The sequence below is a fragment of the Chelonoidis abingdonii genome, chromosome 13, assembly GCF_003597395.2.
Source record: "Chelonoidis abingdonii isolate Lonesome George chromosome 13, CheloAbing_2.0, whole genome shotgun sequence".
NCBI lineage: Eukaryota > Metazoa > Chordata > Testudines > Testudinidae > Chelonoidis > Chelonoidis abingdonii.
In genome coordinates, this window is record NC_133781.1 from 2,780,538 (window position 1) to 2,802,927 (window position 22,390).

The 22,390-nt window shown below is 46.1% G+C and overlaps 2 protein-coding genes across 3 annotated transcripts in view; both read left to right on the forward strand.

Annotated features, from left to right (window-relative positions):
* The window catches only part of LOC116824946 (uncharacterized), a 37,827-nt gene extending 35,019 nt beyond the window's left edge, over positions 1–2,808 (forward strand). The window contains exons 10-11 of the mRNA XM_075072071.1: positions 1,202–1,402; positions 1,871–2,808. Of these exons, the coding sequence (XP_074928172.1) occupies positions 1,202–1,402; positions 1,871–2,808 (1,139 nt within the window). The remainder of the gene's footprint in view (positions 1–1,201; positions 1,403–1,870) is intronic.
* The window catches only part of LOC116824971 (uncharacterized), a 187,079-nt gene that overhangs the window by 6,943 nt on the left and 157,746 nt on the right, over positions 1–22,390 (forward strand). The gene's annotated exons all lie outside the window — the stretch shown is intronic.

Genomic DNA, 22,390 nt, shown 5'->3' on the forward strand with positions numbered 1-22,390 from the left:
CATAACTACTGATTGGGCTGGAGCAAATCATTTTTAAAGAGACATCCCATCTGGATCTAAAGACTCTAGAAAATGGAGAATCTGCCTCATCTCTTGGCCAGTTGTTCCAATGGTTAATCATTCTCGCTGTTAAAAAAAAAATTGTATCTTATTTCTAGTACATGTTTCTCTAGTGCAGCTTCCAGCCATTGGATCTTGTTCTGCCTTTGTTTACTAGATTGAAAACTATCAGAAATTTCCTCTTTCTGTTGGTGCTTTTAGACCATGACCAAGTCACCACTTAACCTTCTCTTGGATAAAATAAGTAATTTGAGCTTCTTAATTCTCTCAGTGTGAGAGGTTTTCCAGACCTTGACTCATTCTCATGGCTCTTTTCTGAACCCTTTCTAATTTTTTCAGAAGAGTGGATGCCAGAACTGAACACAGTGTCCAGTAATGGTTGCATCAATGCTGTATACATCCCCCATCCTCCTTGATATCCCTCTGTTTATACATCCAAAGATCACATTAACCTTTTTAGCCATAGCATTGTACTGGGAGATCATATTCAGCTGATTATCCGCCGTGACTCCTGAGTCCTTTTCAAAGTCACTGCTTCCTGTGATACAGTCCCCCATCCTGCCAGTATAACCTACATACTTTGCTCCTAAACAGAGAGAGAGGCAGAAATGCACAGAGGTTGGTTTTGTGTAAAAACGTAACCATTTTCATTTAGGCCGTGGGTGTTGCTAGGGTGGGTCACTGCCTGTTCTAATTATTGTTACCCTCCCCCAGCCTCTCCTCTCCCTTGTTGTTTGTTACACTCACTCATTGATCCCTGTCTTAAACTAGATTGCAAATTTTCAGGGCAAGGACTGCGTCCACTGGCCCTGAGCCTCCTTACTATTCTCTCACAGTCAATGGGCCCCTCTCTGCTTTTAAGGAGCAGATCCAGGGAAACAGAGCTGTTTACTATGTAACTTAGGAACCCCTTTGATGATGGGCATCTGGCTGTGTGCGTTCCCAGCAGAGACGTAAAGAGTTAAATTCCCACCCTTAGCAGAGAGTCCTGTGGCTTTGAGCAGCCAGGTGGGTGGCCAGAGGATTTTATTTTTTTTAAGAAGAGGTTAAGTCTGAAAAAAACCACAGCACATTCTCTGTATCAAACACTCCGCAAATCTGAGGTTCATGCTGTTGTCACCTGTTTCTTACCCCCAAGCAGGATCTCCAATTTACCAACCTGAGTTGCTTGCTCGGCTAGAACGAGGGGAAGAGGCCTGGATCCCAGATATCCAGAGCTCAGAGGAAAGCTCAGAGGAAGAACCTGTTAGACCCATTCTGAAACAATGGCTGAGGAAAGGGAAATGGTGGGATTACGACAAAGTCCCCGTGAGCTCCTCCACTTCTTCCTCATCTCACTCAGGTCAGGCTTGTGCCTATCAGGTACCATATCCTCATGGAAGAGTCACTCTTGGCTTCCCACCCCTCCTGACTGAAACTTGGCTATAGTTCCCTCCACCTGAGTATTCAGATGGGATGTGAAGGCAGAATTGGTCCCCTCTTCTCTCTCCTCTGGTGAAAAAGTTGAGGGTGGGGAAAATTGGCTCCTCATTTTTCAATCTTCCCAGCAGTTATTTTATTTAATAATAGGAGATATAACTATCTCCTAGAACTGGAAGGGATCTCAGAAGGTCATTGAGTCCAGCCCCCCATTACTGATTTTTGCCCCAGATCCCCCAGTAGCCCCCTCAAGGATTGAACTCACAACCCTGAGTTAAGCAAGCCAATGCTCAAACCACTGAGCTATCCCTCCCCCTCTCTAAGGTTCCCTTTCCTCCCTTCCCCTCAGCACAGGGAATGACTCCTGTCTGGCTTCTCTCTGTCCCACCAGGTGATGGGATGGTGAGTGAGAAGGAGGAAGAGGATCCTCAATGGGAAGTTGGTGAGATATCATCAGGAAGATCAGAAGGGGATGTCTCTGTAGCCTGTAAGAGTCAGGACAGACCAGAGAGGCCACAAGGAAACCACTCAGAGAAGAGATGGGTTCAATCCACTCACAGTGGAGAAGGTCACAAGAACCTCAACATTAAGAGCCAGCAAGGAATACAGATGGCACAGAGAAAACATGTATGTATCGAGTGTGAGAAAAGCTTCTGTAGTAGCTCGTCCCTCCTTAGACACCGGAGAACCCACACAGGAGAGAGACCCTATAGGTGTCCCGACTGCGGGAAAGGCTTCATCTCCAACTCAAGCCTCATTAGCCATCGGAGAATGCACACAGGGGAGAAACCCTATAAATGCCCTGACTGTGAGAAAGCCTTTATTGCGAACAAGTCTCTCAATAAGCATCGCAAAATCCACAGCGGGGAGAGAGTCCACCAATGCCCTGACAGTGTGGAAACCTTCATCATGAGTGAATCACTCCAAAAGCATCAAAAGCAACACATGTCAGTGAAACCCCATGAAAGCCCTGAGTGTGGGAAAAGCTACACTGTTCATTCAGCCCTTGTTGCCCATCAGAGAACCCCCATGGGACATGAAGCTCCTGTATGCCCCAACTGCGGAAGAAGCTTCAGAGACAGCAGAACTCTCATTAGACATCAGAGAATCCATACGGGAGAGAAACCCTATAAATGCTTTGAGTGTGGGAAATGCTTCCGGGCCAGCTCAACTCTCACTATCCATCGGAGACTCCACACAGGAGAGAAACCTTATAAATGCCCCGAGTGTGGGAAAGGCTTCAGATCTAGCACGGGTCTCACGAAACACCGGAGAACACACGCAAGAAAGAAATTGTCCATGGGCCCTCAATCAGGTTGGCAAAAATGAATAATGCATTTGCCCAATCCCACAAATATGGGCAGGATAGTCAAAAATCTGTCCAGGAGCCAGCCAGCAGCAGCCAACCCCATGCTGACCAGTGACCTCTGACTCTGCCTGGCCTACAAACCCCAGGCAAAGAAGGAGATGACTAATCAGCTCCTTGCTGCCGAGTTGCTGGTTCTTCTGCCTCCTACCAAAGTCTGGGAGAACAGGAGAGAAAGAGTCCCATTAGCTAAGTCTCCTTAGACTTGGGTGCTCTCCCTTCCCATGTCCTATTCCTCATCCATGAAGCCAGAGAGACAGAGGGAAGATTACTTAGTTCAGGCCTTTCACTCACTCTGTAGACATCTGGCTGGGCTCCATGACTTACCTGGATCCATTTCCTGTGAGAGGGATGTCCCAAAAACTTTGATGCCTGCCCCATTCCTTTAATTCCCCAGGCAACACGGTGACTGGGAGAAGAATCTAACACTAGGAGATGCTGTGCAGAAGCTGGTGGTGTTAGTTGCTCAGCAAAGGTGACAGGGAACCAAAGTCCAGCCATCATGATGCGTTATGAAATGAGAGGAAGTTGGAGACAGGCAGACTGGTACTGAACTGGACTAGGAGAACTTTGATTGGGGGGCAGGGGTCCTTGGGGTGAGGCCCCCGGTTGGCACATCAACAAGCTAATGGATTTCAGGAATGGAAGGAAGTGCCCATAATTGGAATCACTGGATGTGTGCCAAGAGTGGGTAACTCTGAAGGGGTGAGATTGCCTCCTTGCTAGGGGTCACTTAAGGCCAGAGACACAAAAATATGTAGGCACCTAAAAGCCTTGTTAGGCACCACTGACATTTTCAAAACCACTGCTGAGCTGCCACCTAACCCCACAGGCAGCGGCGTATTATCGCCTAGGCCAACAAGGCCTAGGCCTAGGGCGGCAAATTTGCTCACAACTCCTCCCTAACTCTGCCCCTTCCTCAAATCCCCAGCCTGCTTCCTCCCCCAGGCACACCGCGCTTCCCTCCTTCCACCGCCCTCTCAGGCTTGCCGTGCAAAAGCGCTGGGAGGGGGGGAGAAGTGAGTAGTGGCACGCTTGGAAGAGGCAGAGCAGAGGTGAGCTGGGGCCCGTGGGTGCGAGGAGTAACCCGGGGGGCCGGGAACCGCTTTTTGCCCCAGCTCACCTCCACTCCACCGCTGCCATCCCCTGAGCATGCCGCAACTCCCCTTCTCCCCGCTCCCTCCCAGGCTCGCTGCACAAAAGCACTGGGAGGGAGGGGGGGAGAAGCGAGTAGCGGCACAATCGGAGGAGGCGGAGCAAAGGTGAGCTGGGGCTGGGGGGCGCGGGGAGTGACCCTTGGGGGAGGGGCAGGGAACTGCTCCCTGCCCCAGCTCACCTCCACTCCATCGCTGCCATCCCCTGAGTGCGCCACAACTCCCCTTCTCCCTCTCCCTCCCAGGATTGCCGCAGGGGAGCAGAAGTGAGCGTGGGGGGCGGCAGCAATTTTTTGAGGGCCTCGGGGAGCCAAATTTGTTAATCTGCCACTGCCCACAGGCACCTAAGTTTCTACTGGGGGAAATGAACAAAGTTGGCTATACACTGATGCTCAAAGCTCATGCCAAAGCTAAAGCCCCAGTGGCCATGCAACGGCAGTCTTAGATGAGATGTTCCCCCCCATTATCTTGCCAGCATGACCCAATTCCACTGGGATTCTCAGAGCAAACACCCAAGACCCGATACCAAAAGGCAGCCAGGTTGTGACTTGTCTGTCTCCCCTAGCAATTAGGGCACTCACGTAGGAGGTGGGAGACCCAAATTCAAAGTCCTGCTGTGATCTGGAGCAGGGACTTGAACCCACGTTTCCCACATGAGTGTGCTAACCAGGGGGCTATGGCTCTCTCCATCATGCCTGTTAGAGTTGCTGGAGGATTCTCTGCAGCTTGAGGTCTTCAAACTACAATTTGAGGACTTCAATAACTCAGACATAGTCTAAGGGTTTGCTACAGGAGTGGATGGGTGAGATTGTGTGGCCTGCACTGTGCAGGAGGTCAGACTAGATGATCATAATGGTCCCTTCTGACCTTAAAGTCTATGAGTTGTGCCATTGTGTATAAATCATTAAATATTCATTGGGGGGCAGAGAAAGACCCAGCTCAGATATGGGTTCAAGAGCCTACTCTAAATGAGGCAGAGCAAGGACTTTAACCCAGGGGAGTGCTGTAACCACTAGACTATTGGATGTACTGAGAGCATGTCTCTCTCCTTCACCCGTCAGTGCTTGGGCTGCTTAAGCTCAGGTGCTTAACTGCAGGAGAGAGTTTCACAGCTGAGAATTTGAAGTGGAGCGAGTTCTCACTCAGAGGCACAAGACCCCCATCAATCAGAGTTAGGGAATATCACCACTTTCCTTTTCATCTCACTCTTGCCTAGCTTAGGTGGCTCTCTGCTCAGCTTGCCTGGTTTCCTGACAATTCACAGAATCACAGATATCAGGGTTGGAAGGTACCTCAGGAGGTCATCTAGTCCAACCCCCTGCTCAAAGCAGGACCAATCCCCATACAGATTTTTGCCCCAGAGCCATAAATGGCCCCCCTCAAGGATTGAACTCACAACCCTGAGTTTAGCAGGCCAATGCTCAAACCCCTGAGCTATCCCTCCCTTCCTTAGGCTGCTACCTTTCCCAGCTCAACACCTAGGGGAGCCTGGGAACCAGGGCTGAGCATGTCACTGGGTGGTGGGGCACCCAGAGGTTAGGCATTGCAACACCTAAGTACCTTTGCAGAGCTGGCCCACTGTCACCTGCTTGAGCTCAGCCTGTAGATTCAAAGGCTTGAAGAAACCAAGATGCTGGAGAAGGAGGGGCTTCTGCATCAGGGATCCCAGCATCTGCTGTCACTCACAGGTCCTTCATTTTCCTGACAGGAGTCCCAACTGGATTGGGTGAGAATTGAGAAAGCATCATTCAGAAAGGCTGATCTCAATGGTGCCATACATGGGAAACCTAGAGAAACCTTTGTGGGCAGTGGGAATCCCACCTGACACCCAGCAGCATTAGCTTCTGAATGTCATTGAATGCTGTTTCCCAGCTCGGTTAGTCCCTGAGCATCTCATTTATATAGGTCCCCCACTTAGAGCTGCTAAATAACTTATCTCATTCCAAGTTATTTTCACAGTGCTCTGCGTTGTTCTTAAGAACTTTTGTTGTGGTTTGGTTTTGTTTTTTTGTACCTTCTCATTTAAAATGGGCCAATCACCAAAGAGACACATGTAAAAGCTAATACCCACTCAGTGCAATGCTGGCCAAAAGGGCGAATGTGATCTGTGGAGGTGTAAACAAGGGAATCTCAAGGAGGAGTACAAAGGTTTTATTACCTCTCTATCTGGCACTAATGCAACTGCTGCTGGAATACCGCGTCCAGTTCTGATATTCACAATTCAAGAAGAACGTTGATAAAATGAAGGGGGTTCAGCGAAAAGCCACAAGATTGAGTAAAGGGTTATTTATTAGCAAAGGTATAACAAGATCCAATGGCTGGAAGTTGAAGCTAGACAAGTTCAGACTGGAAATGAGACACACATTTTTAACAGTGAGGGTGATCAACTGTTGGAACAGTTTACCAAGGTTTGTGATGGATTCTCCATCACTTGAAATGTTTAAATCAAGATTGATTGTTTTTATAGAAGATGTTTTAGTTCAAACAGGAATTAATTCAGGAAAGGCTTCTGGCCTGTGTTAGGCAAGTCAGTCTAGATGATCACAATGGTCCCTTCTGGCCTTGGAAACCATTAATCGAGGTTTTTCTATTTCCTGAAGGTTGTTTGGTCAGATACTCTGATTTTTATTTTTATTTTTTTTTGCTTTGTCTGGATATAGTACCAGAAAATTTGGATTTTAATCTTACAAATTGTCATTTGTCCCATAATAATTTCTTTTTATAATTTTTTCCTTTTATTTAGTCCTTATAATTTTTCAGTTCAAAATGCAATGTTCTGAACTGGCTTCTGGGCAATACTTTATTTGTGTTTTTCTTGCCTTGAATAAGGAGGAATAAAATGAACTGAGTTCCTCAAAGTCCAGAGCTCTTTATCTAGGGAGAACCTGAGTAAACATATTTCTTTAATGGGGCAAGATGGGGCCGCCAGTAAAGTCTCTTTACAAGGGTTTATAGGTTACACTTTACAAAGCCACTGAGTGTGTATAATAATTCCCATTTTTGCCCCTTCTCTAAAATAAATAAAAATAGTCAGATTGGCCTGAAATTTGGTAAGTCAAGGGAGTCTTCCCCACAATGCCCCATGTTGTTCCACTTGCTCAGGGTTTTCCCATTGAGGATTTTCCTCTGTGTTCTCACTCGTTGTCTCATCTAGCCTTCTGGGTTTGAGAGAGAATCCAGACAGGAGTCGTTCCCTGTGCCGAGGGGAAGGGAACCTCAGAAACATGGGGGGAGGGAGGAAGAAAACACAATAACTAAAGGCACATTAAAAAAATCCGGAATTGAATCAACATCTTTCTCTCAACTCTTTCCCCAGAGGAGAGAGAGAAGGGGACCAATTTCTGCCGCCAGATCCCACCTGAACTCCCAAATATCTATCAGGGTGGGTGGGAAGCCATGAGTGATGTCTGCCAAGAGGATATGACACCTGCTGGCCACAGTCCTGACCTTGGGAAATGAGGCAAACCTAGAGGAGCTCATGGGTTTTCTGGGGAGAGGGATCCCAGCTCTTTCCTTCATATGTTGATGGTTTCTAACTCATTTTAGATTCCTCATGTGTCTGTGGGGTGATTATGTTGGGTTTAAGAATCTGAAAACCTATTCCTAGGGAAAGTTAACAGGTGAGTGAATTACATATCTGAGGAATATTCCATGCATACACTTCCATGATTTTGACCCAATCCCCTTCCATTGGGGTGTATATATATGTGTGAAATTCCAACAGATGTGAACATGGTTATGGAGAGTCAAATGTCTGTGTTGCACCCTCACTCCCCCAAAGGGAATTGGTGGACACAGCCTTGGTGTTAAGACTTTGGCCTGTTTCTACGTCTCCAAGCCAAGAGATCCAAGTTATCTTCTCAGAGATCCTTCCAGTCCCATAAGCAAGAGAGGGCAGTGAAAATTGTTGGCTGTGTGACTGATATAAATTTGTACGTTAGGTTTTGTGGAATATTGGGCTGCATTCCAGTGAGAGAAGGGGCTGTAAGAACAGGACAGCCTACATTTCACATGCAGGGGGTGGAGGGGTCAATCTTCTCAGTTCAAAACTAGCTGGAGCAGCCAGGAGGGCATTAAACTCACAACACACAAGGAGGGTGCTAAGGAGGCAAATGCAGGACAAATTCAAACTCAGTGTGTCACAAACAAAGTGAATCGATGTGGCAAGAATATGAAGAGAAGAAATTTTGCAGTTGCTTATGTATTGATGGTACGAGTCTGGATAACCGGCAAGAAGAATTGGAAATTCTCACTGATGAGAAGAAATTTGATATAATTGGCATTACAAAGATCTGGTGCGAGGATTCACAAGACCAGAATGTTAAAATCCGATGGCAGCTCAATAACAGAGGGAGAATCACACAAACTCCCAGGCAAGATCCCTGTGGTGGGTGAAGAGAAGTTAATTTAGGTTTTGTTAATGCACAAAAGTTGTCCCTCTTTATCTCTTCCAGCATAGTTAAAGAGACAGAATGCCCTGTGTGTGGATACTCCTATATGCAGCTATAAATATGCTGTACTAGTATAGCTTATTTCCCTTCCTTTATGGGACTAGCTATACCGGTACAAGCAACTTTATACTGGCATAACTGCAGCCTTGTCTACACACAGAAGCTCTGTCTATATATGTATATGTAGAGAGAGAAAGAGAGAGAGTGTGGCAGAGCTTCTGTGTGTAGACAAGGCTGCAGTTATGCCAGTATAAAGTTGCTTATACTGATATAGCTAGTCCCATAAAGGAATATATATATTACCAAAACCCCCACAAACTTTTAGTGGGTGTTCTCACTGAGCAGTTGGCAGCGGTTCATGGTGCCTACTGACCGGAATTGTGGGTCAAATGTGTGAGAAGGGGTATAAACTATACTGGTATAAATATCTGTATAGTGGTATAACTGTGTCCATACTGGGGTGGTTGTAGTGGTATAACTATTTTGGTTGACATCACCCACATTCCTAACCCACATACTTATACTGATGCGAAATCTGTGTGTAGACCAGCCCTTAGACCAGGAAGGACAGTGGGCTTAGAGCAGAGGTGAGCAGCAACATCTGGCCCATTGGCAACAGAAAGGACTTTTCTCCCCAAAATCTCATCAACTTGTGCTGATCCAAACTCTTCAGTAAACCAGGCCACATTTCCGCTCCTCTCACCTCATTTCCCCTCTACATGCTACAGCGTGACTCTGGTCATTGTAATAGCAGAACAGCTCTTGGGCAGGGGACTCTCCAGGCCAATATGAGTACAGGAACTGATCTGCACAGCAGCCTCTCGCACCCCAAGGGGCTTCACATTACATAGCACGTGTCTGGCCCTGCCCTCCCTGGATTCCAATGCAGATGGTTTCCTGGCTCAGGCCTGCCCAGCAGCATAGGCCCTGTGGTTGCTATGCACTCAGGCAAACCCTCCTCCTGGGCAAATCTCAAAGGGGTGGATACTGGGCATCCACCAATAGCTTCTCTCTTTGGATCTGCTCAATGGCTTCTTCTCTCTCTTGCAGTGCCACCTGAAATAAGCAGGTGTATGGTTTTTACAAGCCGTTACTAGCAGCCTCACAGCTGCCAGATTTCACAGCCCAATCCTGCCTCATTGACACCTACAGCATAATTTTTTGTTTTTTAAAGCTACACTGAGGCAGACTGGAGAGCGGGCAGGGGTAGATTGTACACAGGAAAACAGGGACTACTCGAAGGAGTGGAAATGTAGCCCACAACTCCAGTTCCAAACATACCCAGCCCTCCCCAACCAACATTCCCTCTAACAGTTAACACCTACAATCAGAAAATTTGGCACTAGCCATGGGGTGCCCAGTAACACGGGCGCTGACTTTTGGTTTTGCCAGTGGGTGCTCCTCTCTGCCCCCTCCATCCCGTGTGAGGCCTCAGAGTAAAGAGGCCAATCAGGGGCGAGGCTTTGGGGGAAGAGGCTGAGTGGGGGCAGGGCCACAGTCCAGACACCGGCGCCCATAAAAGATTAATCTGGCCCTGCAGGTGCTGAACACCCCCTATTTTTTTTCAGTGGGTGCTTGAGCCCCAGAGCACCCACATAGTCAGCTCCTATGCACAATAGCATCTGAAGTCCAGGACCTCCATGGTAGCATTCTCTGAAATGCTTCCAGTTCCACGCACAAAGCCAAATGGGCAGAACTGCAGGGTCTCAATGCATGGATGAGACAATGATGTAGGGAGGAGCAGGGCCGGCTTTAAGCTGATTCCTCAGAATCGGGCCCCACGCCTAAGAGGGCCTTGCTCCAGGGATCTTTGGTGGCATTTTGGTGGCGAGGGGTCCTTCGGTGCCGCAGAAGACCCAGAGCAGACCCCCCACCACTGAAGTGCTGTCGAAGCCCCGGACCGCCACCGGGTATTGGAATCGAGCCCCATGGGTCATAAAGCAGGCACTGGGGAGGAGTGGTTTAGATTTATTAGAAACTGGGAAAACTTTTGGGAAAGGGACAGCCTATACAGGAAGGATGGGCTCCACCTAAACCAAAATGGGGCCAGATTGTTGGCGCTTAACATTAAAAAGGTCATAGAGCAGTTTTTAAACTAAGGGCTGGGGGAAAGCCGACAGGTGCAGAGGAGCACATGGTCTGGACATCCCTTAGGGGAGTATCTATAAATGGAGATGTTCTATATCCTAATAAGGAGAAGAGGATGGAAGATAATAAAATACAGGTAGGATCTGATGAGAAACAGTCAAAAGAAAAAAAGTCCCATTCTATTACATCATGTAATGGCAGACAGCTAAAAAATGACAAGTTTTTAAAATGCTTATATACCAATGCTAGAAGTCTAAATAATAAGATGGGTGAGCTAGAATGAGGATATTGATATAAGAGGCATCACAGAAACTTGGTGGAATGAAGATAATCAATGGGACACAGTAATACCAGGGTACAAAATATATCAGAAGGACAGAACAGGTTGTGCTGGTGGGGTAATGGAAGAAAGCATAGAATCAAACAAAGTAAAAATCTTAAATGAATCAAACTGTACCATAGAGTCTCTATGGATAGTAATTCCATGCTTGAATAATGAGAATATAGCAGTAAGGATATGTTACAGACCACCTGACCAGGATGATGATAGTGACTATGAAATGCTCAAAGAGATTAGAGAGGCTATTAAAATAAAAAACTCAGTAATAATGTGGGATTTCAACTATCCCCATATTGACTGGGTACATGTCACCTCAGGATGGGATGCAAAGATAAAGTTTATTGACACCTTAAATGACTGCTTCTAGGAGCAGCTAGTCCTGGAATCCCCCAGAGGAGAGGCAAAACTTGATTTAGTCCTAAGTGGAGCACAGGATCAAGTCCAAGAGATGAATATAGCTGGACTGCTTGGTAATAGTGACCATAATATAATTAAATTTAACATCCCTATGGCGGGAAAAACACCACAGATGCCCAACATTGTAGCATTTAATTTCAGAAAGGGGGACTACAAAAAATGAGGAGGTTAATTAAACCAAAATTAAAAGATACAGCACCAAAAGTAAAATCCCTGCAAGCTGCATGGAAACTTTTTAAAGACACCGTAACAGAGGCTCAACTTAAATGTATATCCTAAATTAAAAAACATAGTAAGAGAACCAAAAAAGAGCTACCTTGGCTAAACAACAAAATAAAAGAAGCAGTGAGATGCAAAAGGCATCCTTTAAGAAGTGGAAGTTAAATCCTAATAAGGAAAATAGAAAAGAGCATAAACTCTGGCAAATGAAGTGTAAAAATATAATTAGGAAGGCCAAAAAATAGTTTGAAGAACAGCTAGCCAAAGACTTAAAAAGTAATTGCAAATTTTTTTTTGAAGTACATCTCAGGTGACCAGACAGCAAATGTGAAAAATCAGGTCAGAGGGTGGAGGGTAATAGGAGCCTATATAAGAAAAAGACCCAAAAACCGTGAATGTCCCTATAAAATCGGGACATCTGGTCAACCTAAGTACATCAGAAGCAGGAAGCCTGCCAACCAACCAGTGGGGCCACTGGACAATCAAGATGCTAAAGGAGCAGTCATTAGAGGAGATTTTGGAACAAATTGATAAACTAAACAGTAATAAGTCACCAGGACCAGATGGTATCACCCAAGAGTTCTGAAGAACTCAAATGTGAAATTGCAGAACTAATAACTGTGATTTCTGTAACCTATCATTTAAATCAGCTTCTGTACCAAATGACTGGAGGTTAGCTAATGTGATGCCAATTTTTAAAAAGGGCTCCAGAGGTGATCCCAGCAATTACAGGCCAAGCCTGACTTCAGTACTGGGCAAATTGGTTGAAACTATAGTAAAGAACAAAATTGTCAGACACATAGATGAACATTAATTTGTTGGGAATGAGTCAACATGGTTTTTGTAAAGGGAAATCATGCCTCACCAATCTACTAGAATTCTTTGAGGGGTGGTCAACAAGCATGTGGACAAGGGGATCCAGTGGATATAGTGTACTTAGATTTTCAGAAAGCCTTTGAATAAGGTCCCTCACCAAAGGCTCTTAAGCAAAGTAAGATGTCATGGGATAAGAGGAAAGGTCCTCTTCATGGACCAGTAACTGGTTAAAAGATAGGAACAAAGGGTAGGAATAAATGGTCAGTTTTCAGAATGGAGAGAGGTAAATAGTGTGTCCCCCAGGGGTCAGCACTGGGACCAGTCCTATTCAACAGATTCATAAATGATCTGGAAAAAAAGGGTAAACAGTGAGGTGGTAAAATTTGCAGATGATACAAAATTACTCAAAAAGATAGTTAAGTCCCAGGCAGACTGTGAAGAGCTATGAAAAGATCTCTCAAAACTAGGTAACTGGGTAACAAAATGGCAGATGAAATTCAATGTTAAAGATGCAAAGTAATGTGCATTAGAAAACATAATCCAACTATACATATAAAATGATGAGGTTTAAATTAGCTGTTAACACTCAAGAAAGAGATTTGGAGTCATTGTGGATAAGTTCTCTGAAAACATCCATTCAGTGTGCAATGGCAGGCGAAAAAAGCTAAACAGAATGTTGGGAATCATTAAGTAAGGGATAGATTACATAAAGAAGAAAATATTGGCCTCTATATAAATCCATGGTATACCCACATCTTGAATACTGTGTGCAGATGTGGTTTCCCCATCTCAAAAAAGATATGTTGGAGTTGGAAAAGGTTCAGAAAATGGCAACAATAATGATTAGGGGTATGGAATGGCTTCCGTATGAGGAGAGATTAATAAGACGGGACTTTTCAGCTTGGAAAAAAGATGACTAAGGGGGGATATGATAGAGGTGACTGGTGTGGGGTCACCAAGACTAGACCAAATTAATAGGCAGCAGGTTCAAAACAAACAAAAGAAGTATTTCTTCACACAAGCACAGTCAACCTGTGGAACTCATTGCCAGAGGATGTTGTGAAGGCCAAGACTATAACAGGATAAAAAAGAACCAGATAAATTCATGGAGGATTGTCCGAGTTATTGAAGTCTTCAATTGTGGTTTGAAGACCTCAAGAGCAGAGAATCCCACCAGCAAGTGACCCATGCCCCACGCTGCAGGGGAAGGCGAAAACCTCCAGAGCCTCTGCCAATCTGCCCTGGAGGAAATTCCTTCCCGACCCCAAATATGGCGATCAGCTAAACCCTGAGCATGTGGGCAAGGCTCCCCAGCCAGCAGTCAGGAAAGAATTCTCTGCAGTAACTCTGATCCCATCCCATCCAACATCCCCATCGCAGACCATTGAGCAGACCTATCTGCTGATAATCCAAGAACAATTGCCAAAATTAAACTATCCTATCATATATCCCTTCCATAAACTTATCAAGCTTAGTCTTAAAGCCAGATATGTCTTTTGCCCCCACTACTCTCCCTTGGAAGGCTGTTCCAGAACTTCACTCCTCTAATGGTTAGAAACCTTCGTCTAATTTCAAGTCTGAACTTCCTAGTGTCCAGTTTGTACCCATTTGACCTTGTGTCTACATTAGTACTAAGCTTAAATAATTCCTCTCCCTCCCTAATGTTAATCCCCCTGATATATTTATATAGAGCAAGCATATCCCCCCCAGAGTCTTCTTTTGGCTAGGCTAAACAAGCCAAGCTCTTTGAGTCTCCTTTCATAAGGCAGGTTTTCCATTCCTCGGATCATCCTAGTAGCCCGTCTCTGAACCTGTTCCAGTTTGAATTCATCCTTCTTAAACATGGGAGACCAGAACTGCACACAGTATTCCAGGTGAGGTCTCACCAGCCCCTTATATACAACGGTACTAACACCTCCTTATCTTTGCTGGAAATACCTCGCCTGATGCATCCTAAAACCGCATTTGCTTTTTTAACGGCCATATCGCATTGGCGGCTCATAGTCATCCTGTGATCAACCAATACCCCAAGGTCCCTCTCCTCCTCTGTTGTTTCCAACTGATGGGTCCCCAATGTATATCTAAATTTCTTATTATTAATCCCTAAGTGCATGACCTTGCACTTTTCACTATTAAATTTCATCCTATTACTATTACTCCAGTTTACAAGGTCATCCAGATCTTCCTGTATGGTATCCCGGTCCTTCTCTGTGTTAGCAATACCCCCCAGCTTTGTATCATCCGCAAACTTTATTAGCACATTCCCGCTCTTTGTGCCAAGGTCAGTAATAAAAAGGTTAAATAAGATTGGTCCCAAAACCGATCCTTGAGGAACTCCACTAGTAACCTCCTTCCAGCCTGACAGTTCACCCTTCAGTACGACCCGTTGGAGTCTCCCCTTTAACCAGTTCCTATCCACCTTTCAATTTTCATATTCATCCCCATCTTTTCCAATTTAACTAACAATTCCCCATGTGGAACCGTGTCAAATGCCTTACTGAAATCGAGGTAAATTAGATCTACTGCATTTCCTTTGTCTAAATAATCTGTCACCTTCTCGAAGAAGGAGATCAGGTTGGTTTGGCACGATCTACCTCTAGTAAAACCATGTTGTAATTTGTCCCAATTACCATTGACCTCAATGTCCTTTACTACTTTCTCCTTCAATATTTTTTCCAAGACCTTACATACTACAGACGTCAAAACTAACAGGCCTATAGTTACTCGGATCACTTTTTTCCCTTTCTTGAAGATGGGAACTACGTTAGCAATTCTCAGTCGTACGGTACAACCCCTGAGTTTACCGATTCATTAAAAATTCTTGCTAACGGGCTTGCAATTTCATGCGCCAGTTCCTTTAATATTCTTGGATGGAGATCCGGGCCCTCCGATTTTGTCCCATTAAGCTGTTCAGTTTGACTTCTACCTCTGATGTGGTAATATCTACCTCTGGGCAGGGATGGTGTCCCTAGCCTCTGTTTGTCAGAAGCTGGGAATGGGCAACAGAGGATGGATCACTTGGTGATTAACTGTTCTGTTCATTCCCTCTGGGGCACCTGGCACTGACCACTGTTGGAAGACAGGATACTAGGCTACATGGACCTTTGGTCTGACCCAGTGAGGCTGTTCTTATGAATTAATCCTAGAACCACAACAGAGGCAAACTTTACAGCTGAGATCACCAAACCTTGAATAATGGGTTAACGAGGGTGACACCCAGGACCGGCTCCAGGCACCAGCTAAAGAAGCAGGTGCTTGGGGCGGCCAATACCAAGGGGCAGCACAACTGGGTCTTTGGAGGCAATTCGGCAGCGGGTCCCTCAGTCCCTCTTGAAGTGAAGGAACTGCCGCTGAATTGCCGCCGAATAGTGGAGCAGCGCGATCGTGCTGCCGCAGTCACTTTTTTTTTTTCACTTGGGGAGGTAGAAAACCTGGAGCCGCCCCTGGTGATGATTGCCTGTTCTGTTCATTCCCTCTAGGGCACCTGGCATTGGCCACTGCTGGAAGATAAGATATTGGGCTAGATGGACCTTTGGTCTGACTCAGTTGTCTGGCCATTCTTATCTTCTCATGTAACTCCTTTACAGCTTTTGTAGACTGAGCTCATTGCATAAACCAGACTCCCTGAAAGTTTCCTTATTTCCCCCACACACCTACCAGCTCATTGCGTGCCACTCTCCCATTCGCCTCTATTTCACGAGCTCCCTGCAACACCCTCCATCCCCTCCCTCATGGCTGGGGCTCTTCCCCATCCCCCTCATACCAGGGTCCCCCAATCTCCTGCCTCACAGGGGTTCTGTCTGCCCTCCCCATTCCCTTCTCCCATACCCGGGTCCCCAATTCCCCTCCCCCTTCAGCCCAGCAGCTGCATGTGCACCCCCTTCCCACATGCCCTGCTTTCCTCCCATACCTGGGTCCCCCAATGCCCCCAGCTAATGGTTCTGTGTGCCCCATTCCCCACTCTGCCATACCAGGGAGCCTGGTGATGCCCCTTTGTATATATTGCTTATGGGCAAGGGAGTCACTGTGCAGCTAGGTAGGGTGGGTAAATTGCAATAGGTGAGCATCACCAGGATGGCTGCAACCACTCTTTGCTTGCGCATCAGAATCTATCATAAAATTATTGGGCCTTCATCATCCTGATAATGAAAGTTGTGCTGACCAGAGAAGAGCAGAGAGACAGAACTAGATGTCCTGAAATGGTAACTTTAAACCATTTATTACAATATTATCAGTTGCCTCTGATAAAAAATCCTCTCTAACAAAATGGAAGGAAGAGGAAGTTTAAAATGCTTTAGTTCTTTTCCCAGGACACTCCCACAAAAGACACAAACAGAGGGCTGAGGACATTCATGTGCAAATACCTCAGATGGTGAAGGAGATTTGGTGGCCATGCAGACCAGCAGTGTCATAATTAATGGATTAAGTTTAGAAGTCTGAGCAACAAGGGTGAAGTCGTGGTGGGAGTCTGCTAGAGACGACCAGACCAGGGGGATGAGGTGGACGAGGCTTTCTTCTGGCAACTAGCAGATCGCAGGGCCTGGTTCTCATGGGAGACTTTAATCACCCTGATATCTGCTGGGAGAGCAATACAGCGGTGCACAGACAATCCAGGAAGTTTTTGGAAAGTGTAGCGGACAATTTCCTAGTGCAAGTGCTGGAGGAACCAACTGGGGCAGAGCTCTTCTTGACCTGCTGCTCACAAACACTGTGGCATGTGATTGCTTGTCCGCTAGCATTGATTATCATTTTCCACGTTTGTATGCTATTAAAACTATACATTAAGTAGCCCAACATCTATCTGTTCACCGTTAAACAAGATAAATGATGATGTGCTGAGGGCAATGGGTCATAAAAACAGTGTTTTAAAAATAAATGGAGTGAAAAGACATTTCCAGGGGATTACAGGAAATGGAGTAGAACCACAGATGAGACAAATCTGTGAGCTACTATGAGGTTATATATGCACTGGCACATTCCATCTACATAATCTGACAAGGAATTACCAAAAACATGTATGAGAAGGAGGACCATTTTTAGGATGGTATCTGTGATATTCTCCTGCATCCAGTCTCTTTTGGCAGCTCAATACAACAGTTCAGATAGAGAAGAGCTGCTGTATCTGGGCTTTGGGACACACTGCACCTTGAACACCGTGACCCTGGGTAGAGGGAGCTGAACTGGACCATCGAATGAGGAACACAAGCCCCCCTCTGCCAGTCCACACCCTATTTTGACAACCACTGCAGGTGGCTCACCCCACCCTCCCTCTCCTAGGGTTTCCCTGTCTGGCAGTGCATTCCCGCCCTTTCTAAATCCCACCCCTGCACTCTGTGCCCAATTTTCTTTTTCTCCTTTCCCCTGTTTGACCCCGCTCCAGGCTGTTTGGGCTCAGATTAGCTCCGGTTTACAGCAGGGAGCACATCTGGGGAATGCAAGTGAGGGCAGCGGTTTCAGCAGCTGTTACTGAGCACAGCACAGCTCCCTCCAGCCTGCTCAGTGACAGCAAAGGAGCAATTTCGGATTCTGACCCTTGCACCTGCCTCACAGCCCAGGCCACTGCAATGCCCCAGCAGTCCCCCAGGGCGGGTGTGCACGTCCCGCATGCTCCAGGCTGGGTTCCCAGCCGCTGGGCCATGACTCCTGCCAATACAAAGAACTCCTTGGCCTGGGGGGAGAGGCATGCTGCGGTGGGACATGGAGGGGGCGGCTCCACTCGTGGCAGGGATTGGCTGGTGCCCCCTGTACCCCCTGGCAGGGGAGGTTGTGACACCCGGTGAATGGAACTCTCTGATCCCAGGTTGGAAAGCAGGAGTGGGACAGGGACGGGGAGGGGGCTGGGATCTTGGAGTCAGGACGCCTGGGTTCTGTTGCCAGGTTGCAGAGTGAGGAAGTCCCCGCTTCCAGGGAGTTGTTGCAGCGCGGGTTGGTATCGAGGGACACAGGAAGGGGCTGGCGCAGCAGAGAGTTTGCAGCTCAAGGAGGGGAATAAGGAACAAAGGGATCATATAAACTATGCAGGTCTAAGCTGCCCCTGCGAGCCCGGAATCCGGGCTGAGCCGCTGCTGCGCCCCAGCGGGGTCTGTGCCCGGGACAAACCTGCACTAGCGCCCCTCTGTCCCCAGCCGGGGGGACTTTCTGCGGTGGCTGGAACCAGCTCCTGGCTCCAACCCCTGAGCTGGAGACTGCAGGTAATTGAGAGAGACCTGGGGGGAAGTGCTGGCTGGGGCTGGGCAGGAAAGTGACTCTGCACAAAGGGTCCCGGGAGTCTCAGCTCTTGCAGCCCCTGGGAAATCATCTGTCCCCTTTGTTATCAATGCACCTGTGGGACGAGGATCTGAGCTGCACTAGCAACAATGAAGCGGCTGCTCTTTCCCTCCAGGATGCAGACTGGAAGCTCAGGTGAGAAGAGAGGCTGCAGGGGGCCAAGAACAGTTCCCAGAGGTGTTGCGAGGAAGGAAGAGGGGAAAAACGAGACAGAGGTGGAGGCGGTGAGGTGTGAAAGGTGATAGATTGAATAGTCTTTGTGCATTTAGGGAACTAACAGAAAGAGGGGAGCAGTGGGGTTCACTCATCATTTAAAAGTCTAGCCCCCTTGCAAACCTCCTGGAGACAAGTCATGGGGTCCCCTCAGACTCAGCAGTGATGGGGTGAACATCCCCAGTATTAAAGTGCTGACAAGGATGTGTTTGCTCCAGGAGTTTGACAAGTGTAAAAGGAGTAGGGCTGTGTGTGCTTCTATGAACATTTCCAAAGAAACTCTTCTCCCTGTGATAATGTGACAGACACCTCCTGAAATGATCCATGCGTATTCCTTAGAGGTCCTCAATATTTTTGCTAATCTGAGCAAACTGATTTTAATAGGCAGCAGGTTTAAAATAAACAAAAAGGAAGTATTTCTTCACACAATGCACAATCTGTGGAACTCCTTGCCAAAGGATGTTGTGAAGGTCAAGACTATATAACAGGGTTCAACAAATAAATAGATAAGTTCATGAAGGTTAGGTCCATCAACGGCTATTAGCCAGGATGGGCAGGGATGCAAAACCATGCTTTCCAGTGTCCCTAGCCTCTGTTTGCCAGAAGCTGGGAATGTGTAACAGGGGATGGATGATTTGATAATCACAGGTAATTGATGAGGCACCTGGCATTAGCATCTGTTGGAACACAGGATACTGCGATAGATGAACCGTTGGTTTGACCCAGTATAGCCATGATTATTCCATATGGAGGGTTCTAGCCACTTGCAGGGTCAGGCCATGCTGAACATCAAGCTATTTTTAGAATATTTGTGCTTCAAAAAAGTCCATTAAAACAGTTGTTTATATTTTTATACAATCACACAACTTTATAATGGCATTAATAAAAAAGATTGTCAGAGTAGAAAAGGCCGTTCAAATTTAATACAAAAATGGATACATATTAAGCTGTTAGCGCTTTCCCCTTCCTCAACAGCAATTTATTTTATTAGTCTGATTGGGTCAAATTAGTGCCTCAGTGATTTAAGATCTTAAATCTCATTGAAAATCAATAGGACTTGCCTCCTGAGTAACTTATGTGCTTTAAAATTTTGTATTCCTTAAGTTAGAGGTTTATCAGAGGCCAAATTCTTTGACCCAGACAGGTGCAACAGGGGATGGATCACTTTATGATTCAACTGTTCTGTTCGTTCCCTCTGAGGCACTTGGCATTGGCCACTGTCAGAAAACAGACTATTGGGCTAGATGGACCTTTGGTCTGACGCAGTATGACCGTTCTTGTGTTATGTTCTTATGACCAAATCCTACTTCCTAATCTGGACAGCTGCTGAGCTGTAGCTTAGATAAACTAGTGAGTCTATGCACTGTGAATTTTTAAATGTGACCTGCAACAGGGGAAAAATATGTTTTTTTAGCTATTTATGTTTGAATAAGAAGAAAACTGGAAAGGTTTTAATTTTATTTATTTTCTTTTGTACAGTAGAAATTCCCATCTGATATTCTCCAAGATGCTTTCAAGGTGATGTTCAGAGAGGATAATATGAGTTTGCACCCATTTTCAGAAGTGGCCACTGACTTTAAATGCCTCAGTTTTGGGGTGTCTGACTTGTGACACCACAGGCCTGATTCTCAGGGGGTGTTGAATTGCCACTGATTTCATTAGGAGTTGTAGCAGCTCAGTATTTCTGAAATGAGGCTAGGTACCCATAAATTAAGGAAAGCAGAGTCAGTAGCCTCTTGGAAAACTTGGCTCACTGTTCTCCCCAAGTGCACAGAATTCAATATTTCAACACAATCCCCTTGGCCACCTCCCTAACAAACTTAACTGACCCCCAAGTGAATACAAGTCTTTTCTCAGAAAATAAACCGGACTCAAAACGCTTTATGAAAAAGCAAATAAATCATTTACACATGAACAGCACCTCTGGATCAGCCTGAAAAGCAAATCCAGGTACATTAAAAAATAAAACAACTATATTATAATGAGGTTTACTTTGTTAACCTATATGCAACTCCCAGGCAAATGTGAAACAGAGAAAAGCAAACACTTCCCATGTAGAAATCTAAATCCTTAGGCATGACCCTCAAAGTTCATATTCCCATTACTACAAATATGAGTCTTGATCTTGCAGACACTTCACTTCAAGCACCTGAGTAATCCTATTGATTTCAGCTGGAATAACGTGCAGAAAGTTGAACAGGTGCATGTTTGCAAGAATAAAATTATAGCTCTGCGGGGCAACAACCAGCAGATATTGCAGCCTCAGCTCTGACCACAATCCATGAGCATCCCATTAAAACTGCACACACTAGCCTACATTTTTAAATAAATCAGCACCATACCAACTGCAAACCTACCTCCATTACAATTCATGATTGCCTGTTCTGTTCATTCCCTCTGGGGCACCTGGCATTGGCCACTGCTGGAAGACAGGATACTGGGCTAGATGGACCTTTGGTCTGATTCAGTTGTCCGGCTATTCTTATCTTCTCATGTAACTCCTTTACAGCTTTTGTAGACTGAGCTCATTGCATAAACCGGGCTCCCTGAAACTCCATATTCCCCCCACACACCCACCAGCTCATTGCCTGCCATCCTCCCATCCGCCTCTATTTCAGGAGCTCCCTGCAACACCCTCTATCCCCTCCCTCATGGCTGGGGCTCTTCCCCATCCCCCTCATATCAGGGTCTCCCAATCTCCCCCCCTCACAGGGGTTCTGTCTGCCCTTCCAGTCTCTTCTCCCATACCCAGGTTCCCAATTATCCCCTTTCAGGCCAGCAGCTGCATGTGCACCCCCTTCCACATGTCCTGCTCTCCTCCCATACCTGGGTCCCCCAATGTCCCCCCACTAATGGTTCTGTGTGTCCCATTCCCCACTCCTACCATACCAGGGAGCCCCATTACCCGCCCTTATCCCACCACCTGGGCTGTTTGCATGCCCCTAATCCCCCCTAGTTCACTCCTTTCTCCCCACCCTTGTTTGTCATTCAGGGTTTTGACATGTTAAACACTATGGCTGGAGGAGCAGAGGTGAGATGGTGTATTGTTATGCCAGAGGGTGATAATGCCCACCATCAGCCAGACAATTACAGAGGTGCTTGAATCTCTGTGGTTGTGTTTACCAGGGAAAAGGGGCTCCACAGGTCCTCAGTTTTTCCCCTTCCAGTTTTTTTCAGTTTTCACCAAAATTAATAGGGTTCTTCTGCCCATGGATGACTAGAACATTACCTGGACATTTGGAATTGATCAGCTGGGGAGTTCGATTAGAGCCTGACACGTTGGCCCAGTTAAAATATTAAAAATGACACCTATGTGAAATATGTTACCGTTAGTAGCTCAATCAAATATAAAAATCTAAATGGATTGAAATGAAAAATCTGGAACAAAATGTTTCAATATTATTGAAATGAAACAAAAACATTGAAATTGACACATTCCCAGAAAATATTTTGATTTTGACAAATCTGCATTTTTTGATAGAAAACTGCTCCATTTAATTTTTTTAGGCTTGATTCTCAAGTACTAATTATCAAATACTAATATAAATTCTGCTTTGCTTTAGCCTTTTCCCCCCCACTA